We start from the raw sequence: 18,878 nt of genomic DNA, 5'->3' as shown, positions 1-18,878 counted from the left end.
AAAAAAAAAAAAAATCGGTTAATCGGCTAATCGGTTAATTCCCGAAAATTTCCTGTTCGGGTAAATGGGTAATGCGATCGGTTCGGGTAATCGGATAATATGGTCGGTTCGGGTCGGAACAGTGGATTCGGGTCGGGTCGGGTTGATCAGCCCTACAAATGATAGGTAGACTTTCTTGATGTACCTATAATTTTTCAAAGATGAATGGTGATCCACCCCTCTTGCAAAAAAAGGGGATAAAGTTGTGGTTTATACTTTATAGGGTAAATTAATTTATAAAATTTATTAAATTCAGGTTTTGTTTTTGGTTGAAAATCACCTATATAGATAAAGCTGAAAATTATCGTAATTACTTTATATGTTCTTTAGTGTATGTTTATTAAACATTAAACAACTTTTTCTTATAAAGCTTTAAGATTAAAAATTATATTAATCTTCGTCAATCCCAATCCCAAAATTGCATCTACCCAATTGGCTATGTGAGTAACCCTTCTTCGTTTCCCCTGTAGTAAATTTATTTGTTCTTCTTGTTTTAGCCTTTCCAGGGTATAGACGAGGCGATGACGGGGAGATGACATGTGTTTTTATAATAACTTACATACGTGGCCTCAAAACACTTACCTTGACAGAGTGATAAATATTTTAAGATTAATTGCAAAATCAATACGTGAGTTTTCACTTTTTGCAATTCGAGGCATCCGTTTTTTATTTTTGTAAAATTGATATATGAATTTCAATAAATTCTCAAATACGTACTTTAATCAATTTTCCATTACCAAATTAACAACAAGCCACATGTCATTCTCTAATTGGTTAACGTGGATATTGATACCATATTGGCCAATTAGAGACTCGCATATGACAATAGATGCCATGTGTCAATCACGCAATTAAAGTTCTAATTGTAAAATTAATGGAGGTATTGAATTCATGTAAATTTCCTGAAATTCATATATTAATTTTGCAAAAACTGAAGAAAAAAACGTTAAAACCTATGTAATAATTTTACAATTAACCATAAATTATAATATTGTAGATAGAAATATAAAGAATCCATCTTGAATTATTGAGCAATTTTCTGTGTTTGGTAACTCTCATCTCTAGTGTTTTATTTTTGTTCCAGTAAGGCAAAAGAAGCAATCTGCAGCGAGCAGTAGTACGTACCTACGACGAATCATTGAGCAAGTCCATTATTGCACATTGAAAAGAAAAGCATACTGAAACTGTAAGGCCACCATTTTTACCTTTCATCCTTTTTGCTTTCTTTTTTATGCTAAAACCGTATTATTTGAGATGGAAGGAACTCCACGGTAGAAATCTTCTGAAAAGAATTCTAAGATCAAACGATATATGGATTTTACAGTTTCAATATATATATATAGTTATTTTTGTTATTACCGTTTCAGTAGTTACCGCATCCTTTTTTTTTAATAGCAACCAATATTAATTATAAGACTTCCCAAAGAATTAATGGACCATATCGCAATAACCGGCCTGATTCCAGTTGCAAGATTAGAGTCTCTCCTTTTAGCAGAGTAAACCCCAAAAATTATTGAGGAAACCTTGCATTTTTTTGTTTAAATGGAGGAAAACCTAGCCTTTACAAGAACTTTAATATGGTTCCGCCACTGGGACTCGATACATGTTATCTTTTAATGAATATGTGGCTTGCTCTCTCTATCCATGTTAACAGTTAAAAAGCTTCCATTTTTCTATCATAAATTTTTCTTAAAATTAGTGAGAATTTGTATGCTATGTATTAGGAACAGATATTTGTACTACATCACTGCAATATGGGCAGTAATACACTCTCCACTCAAATTGAGGAAAAGCTTGCTATCTCAACTTGAATTGGTAAATAGTGTCGTATGTATAAAGTGCATGAGCTATTAAGTGATGTAAACAAGAAGGCTTACAAGCCTACGCTGCTTGCCATCGGTCCTTACCACCATGGCAATGTTGGCCAGGGATTTATAGAAGAGCATAAATTGTGCTATCTGCAACAAATGCTTATAAAAACAAAAGGAAGTGTAGAAGCATACATCACGACCTTAAGAGAATTGGAAGAACCCGCTAGTAAATGCTATGTAGAATGCATTAGCCAGACCTCAGATCAATTTATATAAATGATGCTACTTGATGGGTGTTTCATTATGGAACTGTTTCGCAAGTATGAAATCAACAAGAAAACAAGACAAGAGGAATATGACCCAATCTTTCAAATGGCATGGATGCTTTATACAATAGATCATGATCTGTTGTTATTTGAAAATCAACTTTCATTATTCATTCTTGCTAAATTGTTCGGTATGAGTGAGAATAATGGATCCAGAAATTTAGGAGAACACATTGTTGATATTGAGGAGACAGATGAAATTAGTGTTGGATGCTCAACCTCCACAGTTCAAATTATCCCAACACAACTTAATGATCTTGTCCTAGATTTTTTCTCTGGCGCTTTGCCATTTAAATGGAATGTCGACACATCAACTTATAATTCAAGTGAAAAGATTGAGCATCTACTTCGTCTAACGGATGAAGCTCTCACCCCTTCACTTCTAGAAATGGTATATAAACGTTTAGAGTTTGGGTTCAGATTCAAGAACGCAGAGTTTGAGCATCTACTTGGTCTCATACAAGCAACCATCTGTATTTCAATACTTGATACAGAAATAGATCATGCCAAAGAATGTCACGAGGCAGGAGTCAAACTCAAGAAGGTAGAGATATTTAAGCACCCATTTGGTCTGATTCGTAAAGCTGTCATTCCATTACTTGCAAAAATGAAAAATATGAGGAAGGCAATCTCTTATTCTAGTGAATTTCAGAGGTCTGACTCCATAGTCAATATGGCAGAGAAATTGACGGATTTGCATGGTCTAAAAGAGATTGAAGACTGGGAATCAATTCCATTTGGCTCAAAGCTTCTTAAGGCTTGAGTTGAATTCAATGTAGCAAATAAATTTAAGGATAAATTATATGAGTTTTGTGACTGGATACCAATACCTTTTGCCTTTGAACTTAAAGAGGCTGGAATTGAACTCAACAAGGCAAAGAATTTTAAGGAAATATATGATCGAAATAGGAATGAAGACTGGAAGTCCAAACAGTGTGAAATAGGGCCACAAATTGATGGAGTCGAGTTGAATGTGATACAGAAAGTTAAGCGTCTACTTTGTCTGAACAAGATTGAAAACTCGAAGTCAATACCTTATGGCAAAGAGCTTTGTGAGGCTGGAGTCAAATTCCACAAGGCAAAGAAATTTAGGCGTCTACATGCTCTTACAGAGATTGATAACTGGAATATACATAGTGCCACAGAGCTTGTTGAGGTTGGAATCTAATATACGTAGCGAAATGTATGTCGGAAATACTCTTATTCATTTTTTTTCCTCACAAAAAGTGCAAAATTTCATTGCAAAAAGTGTGCCAACCATGGATAGGGTTTGGAAAAAGTAAACCATAATGTTGAGAGTCTTGTTCAGAGATGCCTATTTGCAGCGATTCTGATAACCGTAAATACACATTTGCCACCAAAAAATTAATTATGGTCACAAATACTTATCTGCCGCGATGAAAGTTGCTGTAAGTATACATTTGCGACAAAAAAAAAAAAAGATAGTCTTTTATGAAAAACAAAATACTAGTAAAACAGTATCACAACCTTATACCTAAAACACAAAAGATGTGAACAATATATTACCAATACACTAAGGTCATAGATTAAAAACAAATACTAGTAAAACAATATCACAGTTAGCCTTATACCCTTACCTAAAACACATTGAGAATTTGAACAATATATTACAAATACACTAAGCTCATAGATTAATAAACAATAGGAAAATAGTACAATAACTTAAATAGACCCTATAAATCTTAGCCAACCACTCAATGGTATACTTTTTAACAAGCAGCTGGAGACTCAGTTTGAGAAGATATTGGAATATAAACAACAATTTCTACGTAGTTTGAAAAGAAAGGGGAAAAAATAAATAAGCACAAGTACTAAACCATGGAAAAATGCAATGAATGAGTAAAAGAGCAAAATGAAAAGCTTCTAAGTAAAAAAATCAGGTGCACTTGAGTAGTGCTGAAAGCAAAAGAATCCCAAAGAAGTAGTAAATATAACACTAAGTAGTCTGGGTTAGTCTGAGAAGCCTGCCCAACACATGCACACAGAGTTCACCTAATAGTTTTATGCCAGAAGACACCCAAACCACATCCAATAAAGTCAAGATATTAACATTAGAATCAGTCAACCTTAAACCTTATTGAAGCATATAAAAAAAAAATCAAAAAGTCACATTTGAATACAATAGACTATTCAATATCTTGGCATTCTCTCCAAATTCTTTCTTGAAAATTTTGATCAAACCAGGGCCGCAAACATCATCAGTCGTTAGAACGTCAATGTTAAGTGTTAACCCAAACATTGGCTGCTAGGGACTGAACATTGAGAGAGGCACAAGAAGCCACTAATATGATCCAAAGTAGCTAGTAGAAAAGTAAGAATAATAAACAAATAATAATGAAATAATAGAAAACCCAACCCACTGTGCATAAAAAGCACATCCACACATACACATACAGAGAGAGGGGGCTCCCTGGCAAAGAATAGATGCTCTGAAGAGTAATTAGTGCAATTGTTAAAATTAAACTACCAAGTTCTACTAAACTTCAATGGGAAATAACTGCATTAGAAGATGACATACCCACCTCGTACTTTAGTTGTGCTCTTGACTGAAGATCTATTTCAAAGAATGTAAAAGGTTTGACCTTATATTAGTGTGATTAGAATTTATGATAAAAGACAATTTCTTTAGCAAGTTTGAGTAACACCTATCAAGTTTCAATCTTAGACTATAATTAATTTTATACCAACTTCAAGTGTCTCTCCCAATACAAGAAAATGATAATCTCTCAAAAAAAAAAAAAAAAGAAATAGATAAGAAGCCATTCCATATTAGGAAAATAAACTTATTCCATTCCCTTCTTGTCAAATAATCTATCAGTTCTTGTAGTGGGAAAAACAAATTAGCCCTTACCAAATTTAAAAGTAGCTACCTGTACTCAAAGTAAAATAATATGCAGATCATGAGTTATGAACTAGAAAAGATTAAATGTGCATCTAGAAGATAAAGTCATATATGAACATTGTGAGCCAGAAAAGTAAAACTAGAAAAGCTTACAAGTGCATTTTACCACATTGACTAAGTATACATACGTGGGGATCTCTAGGCCTACAAATTAGAGACAACAAAAAACTGAAAAAAACTACTCCAAACACAAATTAGATTAACGAAGTACCTTAATTACTTGCTTGGACCACCTAGATCCCTCTCATTTTCCCCACATTGATTGCTAGCTATTGACTGTAGTAGCCCTTACACAAAAAAACTAGACCATTTTAATTAAAAAACTTAACCACAATAGATGTAAAACATCAAAACTAGCTTTAATTTGATGTCCAATTGACATTGACCATTCAACAACAAAGGTAGGAGTATAAAGATGGACTAATATACAAGGCGTAAACATGCAGAAATTAGCATCTAAAACCAAACAAGAGGAAAAACAATAGGCTAGCAACTATTAAAACCAAAGATTAAAATTTCCCTAGAATCTCCAGTTTTTGGGTTGTGTTCATAAGTACAATGATCGTATTAGAAAGCCCAAGAGCATAACCCAAGTAGATGGGACTCATTCAAGATAAATGAATGGGAAAAGCAAACATATCAAATTACCCGAGCCACAACTTTAATCCCTAGGATTTTTTCACATTCCAATCTAGATTATCAGACCACAAGCCATCATTACAACAAAACTAGCACAATAAGAAGGTAAATAAGAAATGAGTTAGTGACATATTCAACTAAAATTAGTCTTTCCGATGATCCACTACAAGAAAAATGGATATTTGCGGCTAAATTTATTTCTAGCGATGAAAATTTAGCAGCAAAAAGTGTTTTTTACTGTAGCGGCATTATCTTTCTGGTGACAAAGGAAAAGCGCCACAAATTCATCTTCTGGCAGCGACATAATGTCTCCACAAAAAAACCCAACATGAAAGGGACATAAATCACTAATTTTGTGGCAAGAATATTGTTGTTGCAACTTATTGCAACCATTGTTAACGTTTTACGATGATACTTGCTAGCCACAAAAATAGTTTCATGCAAAGAAACCTTTTGCACTATTTCAAAATTAGACTTATATTTCTTCTTCCCTATCTAGACATTCTGTCTTTCATTCTTGTAGTCTCTCTCTCCTTCATGATGTGCCCATAGCTGCACCGTCGCTGCCTCCCCTAGCCAGTGAGTCTCTCTCTCTCTGGTGAGTCTCCCTCATGAAACCTAACTCCTATCTCTTTTCTCTCACTCTCCCCTTCTTCTTTTTTTCCCCAACCCGATACTCTCTCTCCATTTTTTCAAATTTTCTACTGCCCCTTACCACTGCCATGCGCCTGCTATGTCGTTGCCACTATGGGAAGTTGGTAAGTCTCTCAAGCCTCCATCTCCCTCTCTCTCACTCCCTGTCTCTGCTATTCTTTTTTATTTTCTCAAAAAACCTAACCATTGCATCTCAACCAACGACATTGGGGTTTCTATTTTCTATTTCTCTCAGCGTGTTTGTTTTGGCTTTATGCTTCGTCTTCTGCTTTGTTTTGGTTAATGGCTTTTTTTTTGTTTCACAGATTTCTAGTTGGAAGTTGGTTAAGGTTGTTGATGTCAATGTTTTGTTTTAGGGTTCAAACCTACCTATTGTTGGCTCATACTAGTTCTTTGTGTTTGTTTATGCTCTCTGTTTATTTATTTTTTCTCTGATAACTTGAAGTTGAGTTTTAGACTATGGATGGGCCTTTTTTTTGTTGGGATTGGGACATACTCTTTGGTTTTAGGTTGTAATGGTTGTAACTTTAGTTCACATTTGTGTATCATGTATACAGCTTACTGCAACTTTTCAGTTCACATTTAGGGATACCAGTTCTTCGCAAAAAAAAAAAAAAAATGTAGTTTGTTTTGACTAGCCAGCCATCAAAGATAGTAGACAGCAATGATGCTTAATAGAACATGACACTATATAGAAAGTAGCACGAAGAGAATGATTATGTGTACTAATGATAATGATAAGCACACAGATTGGCAATGATGCCTCTATATTGAAAAAATACCCACAATTCCATCGTTTGAAAGTTTGGTTTCCTTTGTGTATAAAAAAGACTATTTATTGATTATTGGACTCCTAAATTTGTTCCACAAAATTCACACACAAATGACTAATTCAAATTGAACAAAACAACTGAACTTGGTACCAAGGAAAAATGTTTACAGCTGTTTGCACTTTTCTAACTTGAAACTTGATATTATTGTTACTGTATTTAATGTTACAAATACCTCAAACTCAGTTTTGACATGGAAAAGATTGGAGTAAGAGTAGCTGTCGTGACCTTCGGTTTCGTTTTTGTGCTCGGAGACTTCCTCCTTCAGGGAGGTATTGCTCAATACATCAAAAGTTATTTTTTCTTGGTAAATAGCTTAGCAAATGGCTTGCTCATTACATATCTATTACTTGCTTGGTATTTTGATATTTTGTATTGTTTGATATCGATATTTAATTTTTCGATATATTTTTTTCTAAACCATAACTGGTATATAGATTTAACTTTTCATGTGCCTTTAATAGAACTGCTGAAAGAAATGCCTAGGACATTGGGGATAAAACCTTTTTCTTTCAGACTTGTGGAATTGTATTTTTTGGAGTCTTTCAAACTTGTAAAATTGTGATTTTAGAATTTGGGCATCTTATTCTTGGCTATTAATATGAAATTTCTCTTTTGCATCTGACCGTTCGCTTCTCAATTCCAGTCAGAAATTCCAGTCAGAAATTGGAAAAAGCCTTCCATTCATCATTGTCATTATTCTCTAGGTATGCATATGAATGCTTTCCAATTTCCTTTTCTCCTTTGTGTATTCTTTGCAGTTTGAGCATCTTTGATGTTTTGATGTACTTGAGGAATTTCCTAGAATTTTTTTACTCTTATTCCCCACCAAAATTGGGCCTGATGTGGCATAATTTTGTTAGCTATTGTTTGATATATTCTCGTATCATGCATTGTTATTGTGTATTATTCTCGTGTCTTGTATGTTTCATCGAAATAAACCTTAGACCCGTCAAGAGTTATCAATCCGGATGAACGGTTGACTTATAACTCTTGAATTGTCCAGAGTGGACAGTTTGAGATTGTAAGATCATTTTCACAAACTATCCAATTGTATCTGTTAGCGTCTGACATTATGATTTTGGTAGAGTCATCCCTTCTTATTTTTTCTGGATATGCTGTTTCGGTGATGGTGTCTAGACGTGTTATTTGTCGGTGTATACAACCAAAAGAGCATATTTGGAGAACTATGAGGAGATGCTACCGAAATTTCGTTGGACGTGACAGATAATAGTTGATAGGTTGGCAACTATGATCTTTCAATCCCGAATAGGATAGGACCAACTAACCAGTGAAAGGAAGAAATTGCACAATATGTTAGATACATGCTTGCTTGTTGATGCCCACATGACTGTTTGTAATAGGGTATTAGGCATGGATAAGAGTTGGATGCGAGTTAGAGATTGGTTGGATGAGGATTACAATGTATATGCTAAAGGTGTAAAGAAATTCTTGAGTTCTCATTTTGTACAGTTGATAGTGACGGGCGTATTAGATGTTCATGCCAGCAATGCAAGAATTTGCATTCTCATATGGTAGACTTGGTGATAGAGCATTTGTTTTTAAATGTATTGACCAGGGTTATACTAATTGGGTCTTACACGACGAATCATATCCAACATCTTCCAAGCCTCCATATGAAGAAGAAGACATCGATGAATATATATAGCCAGAGGTTGTGGGTGATGGATACGATGAGGATATGGAGTAAATGCTGGGTGACATTGGTGCGAAAATGTTTATGGTTAATTATGATACGAACACATCAAATTCAAATGATGTGGGCCATAACAATTTTACACACTTGTGGAATAATTCACATCATGAGTTATATCCAGGATGTAAAAAGTATAGTAAATTGTCATTTACAATTAGACTGTTTCATATAAAATTCATGTGCCTATTACCTATTAAGGATATCAATAAGTTACTCGAGCTATTTAAAGATGCACTTCCATCAGACAGTTGAAACGAGGACTCGGGTTCGATTACAACGTAATACATGTATGTAAGAATGACTGTGTTATTTTGAAGAGAGAACGAACAATTGAATAAGTGTCTCATTTGCCAGGAATTAAGATGGACATTTGAGAAGCAGAATGTGTCGCTAAAGGTTGTATGCCACTTTCCATTGATACTTAAATTACAACAGTTATTTATGTCATGTGCAACAGCTGTAGACATGACATGGCACTCATCATACAGAGTGAGGAATCATGGTGTCTTGACACATCCTACTGACTCCTAGGTTTGGAAGAAATTTGATTTGGAGCACCCATGGTTTGCCTATGAACCTCATAATGTGCGATTTGGGTTGGCAACATATGGATTTAATCTGAGTACTATTTATAGTACTTGGCCAATTGTACTTATGCCGTATAATTTTTCACCATGGAAGTTTATGAAAGATCCATATTTCATGATGTGTTTGCTCATTCCAAGTCTGTGATCATTGGGAAATGATATAGACATACACTTATAGTCACTGATTGCAGAATTGAAAGATTTATGGGAGAATGGGGTCCTCACATTTCATTCATCAACAGACAAATCGTTCAAGATGCATGCTACCATGTTATAGATAAGAAATTATTTTTTCACTTATGGAAACTTGTCAGGTTGGAGTATTAAAGGGAAAATGACATGTCCAACTTGTAACAAACATACCAAATATGAATGGCTTACGTATGGAAGGAAGTTATGCTTCACGGGTCATCGTTGATTTTTTACCTGGTGACCATTGATGGTGTGGAAATTCTAGGATGTTTTATGGCACTATTGAATGGGGGTACCCTCCACCATATTTGTCTAGCGAAAATGTACTTACACAATTTGTAGATGTCGGTTGTAATGAATTTGCTAAAATGCAATGAAAGAGAAAACGAACTGCGAATGAGTTAAATTGGACAAAGAAGAGTATATTTTTTGAACTCTCGTATTGGTCGACAATCCGTTTGCAGCATAGTCTAGATATTATGCATAATAAAAAAAATATATGTGAGTCCATGTTGGGAACATTGATGTTAATTGAAGGCAAAATGAAGGATTTATTAAACTCATGAAAGGATCTGAAGCGGTTGAGAATAAGACTAGAAATGTACTTGCAACATAATGGTTTGTTTGTCTACATGTCGATTAGGTGGTATACATTTTCAAGGAACGAAAGGGCTACATTTTGAATGGCTTATGAAGACTAAATTACCATACGGTTATGCCTCCAATCTAACAAGTTGTGTGCGAACAAATGACTGGATTAAAAAATCATGATTGTCATGTATTTTTACAATGTATCTTGCCTGTTGGTATCTATGAGTACTTGATGAGAGATGCGTTTGGTTTTGATTGATTTTGGTGCATTTTTTAAAGATTTATGTGCTAGGACATTGAATGTAAAAGCTTTGGATCGTATAGAATGGAAAATTGCTATAACATTAGGCTTGAGAGTATTTACCCACCGTCATTCTTCGACACCATGGTTCATCTAGCCGTTCATTTGCCATGTGAGGCTTGAGTTGCATGACCAGTTCATTATAGATGGATGTATCCCATTGAACGATTCCACGAGAAGTTGAAATGCACAGTGGGTATTAAGGCCCGCCCAGAATGATCAATTGCAGAAATATATATTGACAATGAGTGGCATACATTCTATTCCAAATACTTTCACAGAGTTGACATGAGGTTTGATCGGCCAGAAAGAAACTTTGATGTTGACCAAGCAACACAACGAAATGAGTTTCTGTGTTTTCCCAACAAGTACGCTCACTTGGTGCAGCGCGTGGCTATGATTTGTGTGGAAAAGAGTTCAAGAAAGCTCAATGGAACATGCTAAACAATTGCCCTGAGATAGAGAGCCACTTGAAATAAATTGTCATTATTTGTTAATTAATATTGTAATTTAGTTAAAAAAATTATAAAAAGATAACTTATTTGGTAATATTTAATTTCATTGATCATAGGAACGTGCTCAAAGAGCTGCTCGGACTACTCTAATAATTAGCAACTCACAAATACAAATTCACATGAAATTGGCTATTTGTTTAGTACATCTCAAGAAACAAACATGTAAATAAACTTACTGCTTGGACTACTCTAATAATTAGCCAAATAAACATCCTAATATTTAGGTAGGCTAAGGTCATGCACAGTGATGTAACACTTGGAAAAAATTGTCACCAATTCAATCTCGACCTGAAAATCTTCCATGACCACTTATACATGAGCTGCTTCCGAAATGGACCATACAACCAATATGGTTTGTTTTTGGTTGAAGGTCATGTCCTAACAATAGGTTAATACTATTATTTTCGAAAAGGACCATTACTATGACAAATGTGGATCATAAATGGATGGACTATGTGCGTGATCAATGGAGACAATATTGATGAGGGCTTAGAGTTGGATCAAGATGGTTCCCTAAGGTATCTCTGATCTCCATACTCTTCGTTGCGATTTTATAATTATCTAAATCTTCGCTCATATGCGACGGTAGGATAAGCATAAGAATAGGATGATCATGATGGTGTAATGGTTAAAATTGTTTATATGTATAATATTAATGGTCAGCTAGATTTTCTTCGTAAACAAAAAACTTAGAAGCCTTCGTAACAAAAAGCCTACGTTTCGAACAAGCAGCAAGCCTTTGTTATATTATGCTTGATTAAATGAGAGATGATACTTAATTATGTTCTTCTCTTTAAACGAGCACTATTGATCTTATTTTAATAACCTTCATGATCTTTTATTTATATGATATACATTTGTTATTTTAAATAACTATTCTTATTTTTTGCTAAATCAAAAAAGTGGTGAAACTGCCTAGGATTATTCATGAGAATGATCGATGTAAGGAAGGGGATAAGAATTCTGGTCAGTATGGTGCTTGGCTGAGAGCTATGCCTCAAACCAAGAGAGGCAATGCTAAGGGAATGAATAAGAGAGGGAGCGAGTTTAATGAAGAAAATAAGGAAAAGTCAGGGACTAATGGGGATAATGAGGATAAGGGAGAGGAGTTAAAAAGGGGAGGAATTGAGTGGTGGTCTGGAGTTACAATCTGCAGTTACTTTGCATGTGGTGAGCAAAGAAAGGCTAGAGCTAAGACTAAGGTAGGTAAGCTTTCTAGTTCTCTTTTTGCTTTGAAAAGGAACTATGAACCTGGGGAAGAGGAAGGTGAAATGATGATGGATGAAAGAGGATGAGAGGTAATGAATTTTTGGTCTGTGATGAGGACAGACTAGGGGTGGTGGTTGCTGAGCAGCACCACCTGGCATTATGAAAACTTTATGTTGGAACTGCCGAGGGCTTGGCAACCCTCAGATAGTTTAGGACCTTAGCCAAATGGTTAAGGAGAAGAGGCCTGCTTTGGTTTTTGTTTGGGAAATAAAGACTGAGCTCATAAAATTGCAAGACTGTAGAGAAGACTAGGTATGGAGGGTTGCCTGGTTGTGGATTCTGTTGGGAGGAAAGGAGGTCTTGTGATGTTCTGGAAAGAGGGGAGGGGAGTGGAGGTGATTAATTACTCGAATTGGCATATTAGTGTTCTTGCTAGATGGGATAAAGGGGAAAGAGATTAGACTTTTACTGGTTTCTATGGTAATCCTGAGACAAGTAGGAGATGTCTTTTTTGGGATTTATTAAGGAAGTTAAAGCCCTCTAATGATGCTACTTGGTGTGTAGGGGGAGATTTTAATGAAATATTGTGGCAAGAGGAAAAGACGGGGGGTAAGAGAAGGGCTGAGAGTCAAATAAGTTTGTTTAGAGAGGTGTTGGAGGATTGTGGACTAGGGGACCTTGGTTGTTCTGGCAATGGTTTTACTTGGTCTAATAAGCATTCTGACCAGTCTTTTACAAAAGAGAGGTTGGATAGGTTTGTGCTTAATGACAATTGTAGGTGTCTCTATTCAAAGAAATGAGAGTAGAGGCTTTGAGTAGAAGGTGTTCAGATCATTTCCCCATACTGATCTATGGATGAAGGTGAGCAAAGCATGTTGAGAAAACATTTTCCTTTCAGATTTGAAGCTTGCTGGATTAAACAATAGGATTGTAAAGATGTCATTAGAAAAGGATGGGGGAAGGGGCAGCCTATTGCAGAACCTTTTCAAAGTGTTCAGTCTAGACTCAAGATTTGCAGTGGTTCCTTGTCTTCATTCTTTAAAGGAAGGGATAAGGGGAGAGGGAGAGAGATTGAGCAAATAACATGCAGGATAAAAAAAAAAAAAAAATTCAAGAAAATCTATGTCAGGAAAATATGGAGGAGTTGAAGGCTTTGCAAAATAAGGTTGGGGTGTTATTGGAGCAAGAAGATGTGAAGTGGAAGCAGCGTGCAAAGAGAAACTGGTATAACTTTGGGGATAAAAATACTAGATATTTTCATGAGTGTAACACCCCGTATTTTAGTAAATTTTTATTGAATGATTATTTTTATTAATTCAAAAATTTATTCTCTTGTTTTAAAATTGTCAGATTTTTAAATGGTTTAATTTTTATGATCTTTAAATTATGTAAATTAAATTTGATATGTTTCCTTAATATTAATTATTGTTTTGCATTTAAATCGTTTTTTATTTTAAATTAGTTTATTGTTGGATTTAATTATTTTATTTTCATTTAAGCACTACGTCTAAATTATTTTAATTAACTTACTGTTTCAAAATCTTTTTTGTTGGATCATTTTTGTGACCCAAGATGTGAGGATTGGACCTCATGTCTTTCCCTCCATTTTTCCTTTTCCTATTTATTTTCTTCTTTTCTTTCTTTTTCCTTTATTTTTTCTTTTTCTCCTCTCTCTCTCCCGCGCACAAGCCCCTCTCTCTCCCTCCCCCCGTGCGACTTCGTCGTCCTCCAGCCCTCCGCCGTGTGCCACCATCCGGCTACAACGCCCAGCCCACGGCCTTCCCCACCCTCCAGTGACCTCCCCCACCCCAGTTTCGCTTCCCCACGCTCACTCTCTCTCTCTCTCTCTCTCTCCACTGGCCGTGTGGAACCCATTCAGGTTGTTAGTTTCCTATGCCGCCATGCGCCGCCGCGCACCTCACCGCCCCTCCCATCCTCTTCCTCACTAGCCGGTGACCATCCCCCTCCATTCCCAGCTCCTCCCACACCGACGTTAGCCCCCTCGCACGACGCAAACCGCGACACCTCTTGTGTTCTCGCGCCGCCGTCGCGACACCTCCAGCCACCATTTCTTCACCACTTCATCCTCGACCTCATAGCAACCTAATGCACCATTCCTTAGCCTCGATCCGCCACCAATGAAGCCCCACCATCAATATTTCTATTTTGGGTATTTTAGCCTTAAACCACCCTCTACGCCGCCACCCATGGCCAACCACCACCACTATTGGCTTCACCGACATCCCTAAGCCCTATCCTGTCAATCTCGGGTCTTGGTTTGATCCTGCTCAAAAGTGAATTTTGAGACCCACGGCCACATTGCATTTTGCACTGTTCTGTAGCTGTGTTGGCACTTCTTGCAGCTCTGTGATCCTTCAAAAATTATTATAAATCACTGTAAGTATTTTTGCAAAGAACTTTCATGATTTAAATGTATTTTTGCACTAACTCATTTTACTGTGAATTGGTTGGTTATGCCGGACTGAGTCCGAGGAGTAAGGGGGTCGGATGGATTGGAGGATGAAGTTGTTTATGTGATTGGATTGTGTTGACATTTGTTGGTTGTTGGATATTGGTGTCGTGTCTTGTTCATTGCATTTGCACGCATGTTCATGTTTGTAACTGAAAACTGAGTTTTCGCATGATTGCATACATGTTCATGTGTTTATTTGAAAACTAGGTTTTCATGTAAGAAATGATTTTTTAGTACGTTTGAAATGATTGGATTGAATGGTTTGAGAAAGAGGAAAAGAGATTGTAGGGATGGTGGTAAGCAGGGACGGTGGTAAGCAGGGACGGTGGTATAGTCCCATCGGCGATTCCCTCCTACGGTGCATGCAGTAGGGATGGTGGTAGATTTCCGCCTGTGATTCCCTCCTACAGTGCTCTGATAAGTACCTCTTATGTGAAAAGGAACTGTAGGGATGGTGGTAGAGTCTCGCCTATGATTCCCGCCTACGGTACACGCGGTAGAGATGGTAGTAAGCAAGGATGGTGGTATAGTCCCACCTGCGATTCCCGCCTATGGTGCATGCGGTAGGGATGGTGGTATAGTCCAGCCTGTGATTCCCGCCTACAGTGTCCAATAAATGATTTTGTTGTCAGTTTATGATTTAATGGTTACGAGCTCATTTTCTGGGAAATGATGGATCTTGTTCATGGCGTGTTTATGGTCAAATGGGGCTTTTGGCTTGTGTTGAAAAATCATCATTTTCGGGGAAAAAGAGGTTTTGGGAATTGTTTGTTGGTTGCATTAATATGTTTTTATCCCGAGAGTTGTTTGGATTATTACTTACCTGTGGTACCATTTTATGGTATTACAGATTTTGATGCAGATGAGGATGACCAGCGTTAGGCTTTGGCTCCGTTGGTGGAGTAACCTGGGGTTGCTCTCGTGTGTCGAGATTCATTTTATCACTTGTTTATATATTTGCCTTTGTAATATATTTTCGGATGACTGTATAACTTTTTAAAGGTAATTTGTTTTAAATATTTGTATTTAAAATTCTGGTACTTAGTTGACTTATTTATATTAACCGCTGCGACTTTTATTGTGCACTCTTGCATGTTGCACACACTTGATCACTTATCATTCGGATGCGTGACCGTGTTGTCATCATCCCGACATCAAGATTCTCGCGTTTCCGTACGTGGGAGTCGAGGCGTCACAATGAGTGTGCAAATCAAAGGAAGAAAAGAAATAAGTTTGTGTCTATCAGGGATGGGCAGGGAGTGTTGAAGGAAAATGAGGAAGATGTTGCTGCTGGCTTCAGAGATCATTTTTCTATGATTTACACTAGTGCCAATCCTTCTTGTCAAGCCATTCAGGAGTGTATTGAGGCTGTGGAGTCAAGGGTAACTGTGTCTATGAATGAGTTTTTAGAGAAAGATTTTCAAAAGGAGGAGGTAGAGGAGGCTTTGAGAATGATGGGTGCTTTGAAGGCCCCGAGACCGGATGGTTATGGGGCATGTTTCTTTCAATCTTTCTGGCATATAGTAGGGGATGATGTGTGTAAAGCAGTGTTGGGTTTTCTGAGGGGTGATAATTTGCTAGAAGCCTTTAACAAAACCTTTGTAGCTCTGATTCCTAAAGTAAGTGAGCCTAAAAGTGTGAATGAATATAAGCCTATAAGTCTTTGCAATGTTGTTTATAAAATCATTACAAAGACTTTAGCTAATAGACTGAAAAGGGTGCTGGATGAGGTTATTTCTAAATGCCAGAGTGCATTTATTCCTGGGAGGTTGATCTCTGATAATGTAATTGCGGCATACGAGATGTTGCATTCAATGAAGTGTAGACAAAGAGGAAGAGTGGGAAGCATGGCAGTAAAACTTGGCATTTCGAAGGCCTATGATAGGGTGGAATGGGGGTATTTAAAGGCTGTCTTGGAAAAACTGGGATTTGGAGCTAGGTGGATTGGGTTGATTATAAGATGCATTTCATCAGTTTCATATGTTGTTCTTGTAAATGGAAAGCCATGAGATTCTATTAATCTAACTAGAGGATTAAGACAAGGAGATCCATTATCTCCTTATCTTTTTCTGATTTGTGCAGAGGGGTTAAGTGCACTGCTTGAACAGGCTAAGAGGAGAGGTGAGATTAAAGTGGTTTCAGTGGCTCAAGGGGGGTTGAAATTGACTCATATCCTATTTGCTGATGATTGTTTGATTTTTGGGAAAGCTTCATGGAATGAATGGATGCAGATCAGTGGGATACTGGAGGTGTATGAGAAGGCATCTGGGCAAAGCTTGAATAAGCATAAGACAACTATCCTTTTTAGTCCTACTATTGCTTCTGAGGTGAGAGCAGATATTGTGAAGGATTGTTACGCAAGAGTGCAAAGCAATAGTGAGAAATATTTAGGGTTGCCAGCTATGGTTGGTAGATCAAAATATCAATCTCTCAGTAACGTCAAAGATAGAGTATGGAAAAAGTTGAGTAACTGGAAAAATCAGTTTTTGTCACTCGTAGGTAAAGAAGTTCTTCTAAAGGCAGTCATCCAAGCTATTCCAACGTATTACATGAGTGTCTTTAAATTGCCTTTGAAGCTATGTCAAGAGATAGCATCGCTAATGGCTAAGTTCTTGTGGGGATTTAAGCAAAGGTGTAATAGAATCCAGTGGAGGAGTTGGGAAAAAATGGGAGTGTCAAAAGCTGTTGGAGGGTTGGGTTTCAGGGAATTAGATGCTTTTAATAAGGCTCTACTTGATAAGTAGTTTTGGAGGGTGGTGTTAAACCCTCAATCTATGGCTACAGTAATTCTAAAGGAAAAGTATTTTCGAAATTCTATGATCTTGCAAGCTTCTTTGGGGTCTAAGCCTTCTGCTGTTTGGAGAAGCCTATGGGGTTCTATGGAGTTACTAAATGATGGTTTCGTTTGGAGAGTAGGGGATGGGAAGAATATAAAAATTTGGGAAGATAAGTGGATTCCTAAGCCAATAACTTTTAAAATTCAATCTCCTGTGAACATCCTAAATGCTGAAGCAAGAGTGGAGGATCTGATTATTGAGAATAAAGGGTGGAATGAAGAGTTAGTGAGGCAAGTATTCAATAATGATGAAGCTAATGTAATTTGCAGATTACCTGTCAGTATTGCTAGGCTCCCAGATAAGCAAATATGGGGTTATTCAAAGGATGGTTTGTTTAGTATTAAATCTGTCTATCATGCTAAAATGAGAAAAAGAAGAAGGGGAAAGGGGAGGCATCAGAAGAGCTAGAGGAGGCATGGAGGAAATTATGGAGGCTGAATATTCTAGGGGTTGTAAAAGTTTTTGTTTAGAAAGCCATTACCAATTGCCTTCCAACAAAGAGAAATTTGATGAGGAGGAAAGTACTAAGAGAGGCCTTATGCCCAGTTTGCAAGATGGATGAGGAATCAGTTTGTCATGCCTCGTGGAGTTGCAGTGGGGCTAGTGATGTGTGGGCTTTGTGAGAGGAGTCCAGTGCAGAAGTTGTCTAGCTGTGAGAAGGATATGTTTGATCTATGGGCAGAATGGACCTCAAAGCTTGCTCAAGACCAATTGGAGGTGATAGTTGTGATTCTGAGAAGGGTGTGGCTAAGAAGGAATGGGGTGGTTTTTTGAGAATAAGTTTGAGGGTCTAAATGAAGTGTTTAATCTAGCAGCAGAGATGTTGATAGATTTCCAGCAAGCTTAGATCAAGCAGGGAAGTGGCCAAAGGTTTGGGACTCAAGGCGGTAGGATTACTCGTTGGAAACCACCTATTGGGGAGACAATCAAGATTAATTGGGATACAGCTTTGAAGATTGATGAGAGCAGAGGTGGGATTGGGGTGATCAACAGGGATAAGTGTGGAGAAGTATTAGTTACTTTGTGCTGTCCCAAGCTAAATGTTGCAGATCCTGTTATGGCAGAAATCTATGCCCTTTAGAGGGCTATGAAGTTGTGCAATGAATTAAATTTTGAAATGGTGCAGTTGGAAGGGGATGCCTTAACTGTGATTCAAGCAGTTAGCAAGGCTAAAGCCTTATGGGAGTGGCATGGCCAACTGATAGAAGAATTGAAGGTGGTTTTGGCTAACAGA

The 18,878-nt window shown here is 37.0% G+C and overlaps 1 protein-coding gene across 1 annotated transcript in view; it reads left to right on the top strand.

The window, feature by feature from the left end:
* Window positions 1-1,053: 1,053 nt before the first annotated feature.
* The window catches only part of LOC121254602 (UPF0481 protein At3g47200-like), a 66,411-nt gene continuing 48,586 nt past the window's right edge, over window positions 1,054-18,878 (top strand). Inside the window, exons 1-3 of the mRNA XM_041154721.1 lie at window positions 1,054-1,225; window positions 1,764-2,334; window positions 9,517-9,522. Of these exons, the coding sequence (XP_041010655.1) occupies window positions 2,127-2,334; window positions 9,517-9,522 (214 nt within the window). The 5' untranslated portion in view covers window positions 1,054-1,225; window positions 1,764-2,126. The remainder of the gene's footprint in view (window positions 1,226-1,763; window positions 2,335-9,516; window positions 9,523-18,878) is intronic.

This window comes from Juglans microcarpa x Juglans regia, chromosome 1D (assembly GCF_004785595.1).
Source record: "Juglans microcarpa x Juglans regia isolate MS1-56 chromosome 1D, Jm3101_v1.0, whole genome shotgun sequence".
Classification (NCBI taxonomy): domain Eukaryota; kingdom Viridiplantae; phylum Streptophyta; class Magnoliopsida; order Fagales; family Juglandaceae; genus Juglans; species Juglans microcarpa x Juglans regia.
Note: the sequence above shows the minus strand (reverse complement) of the source record. Positions and strands in the feature narration are given on the sequence as shown.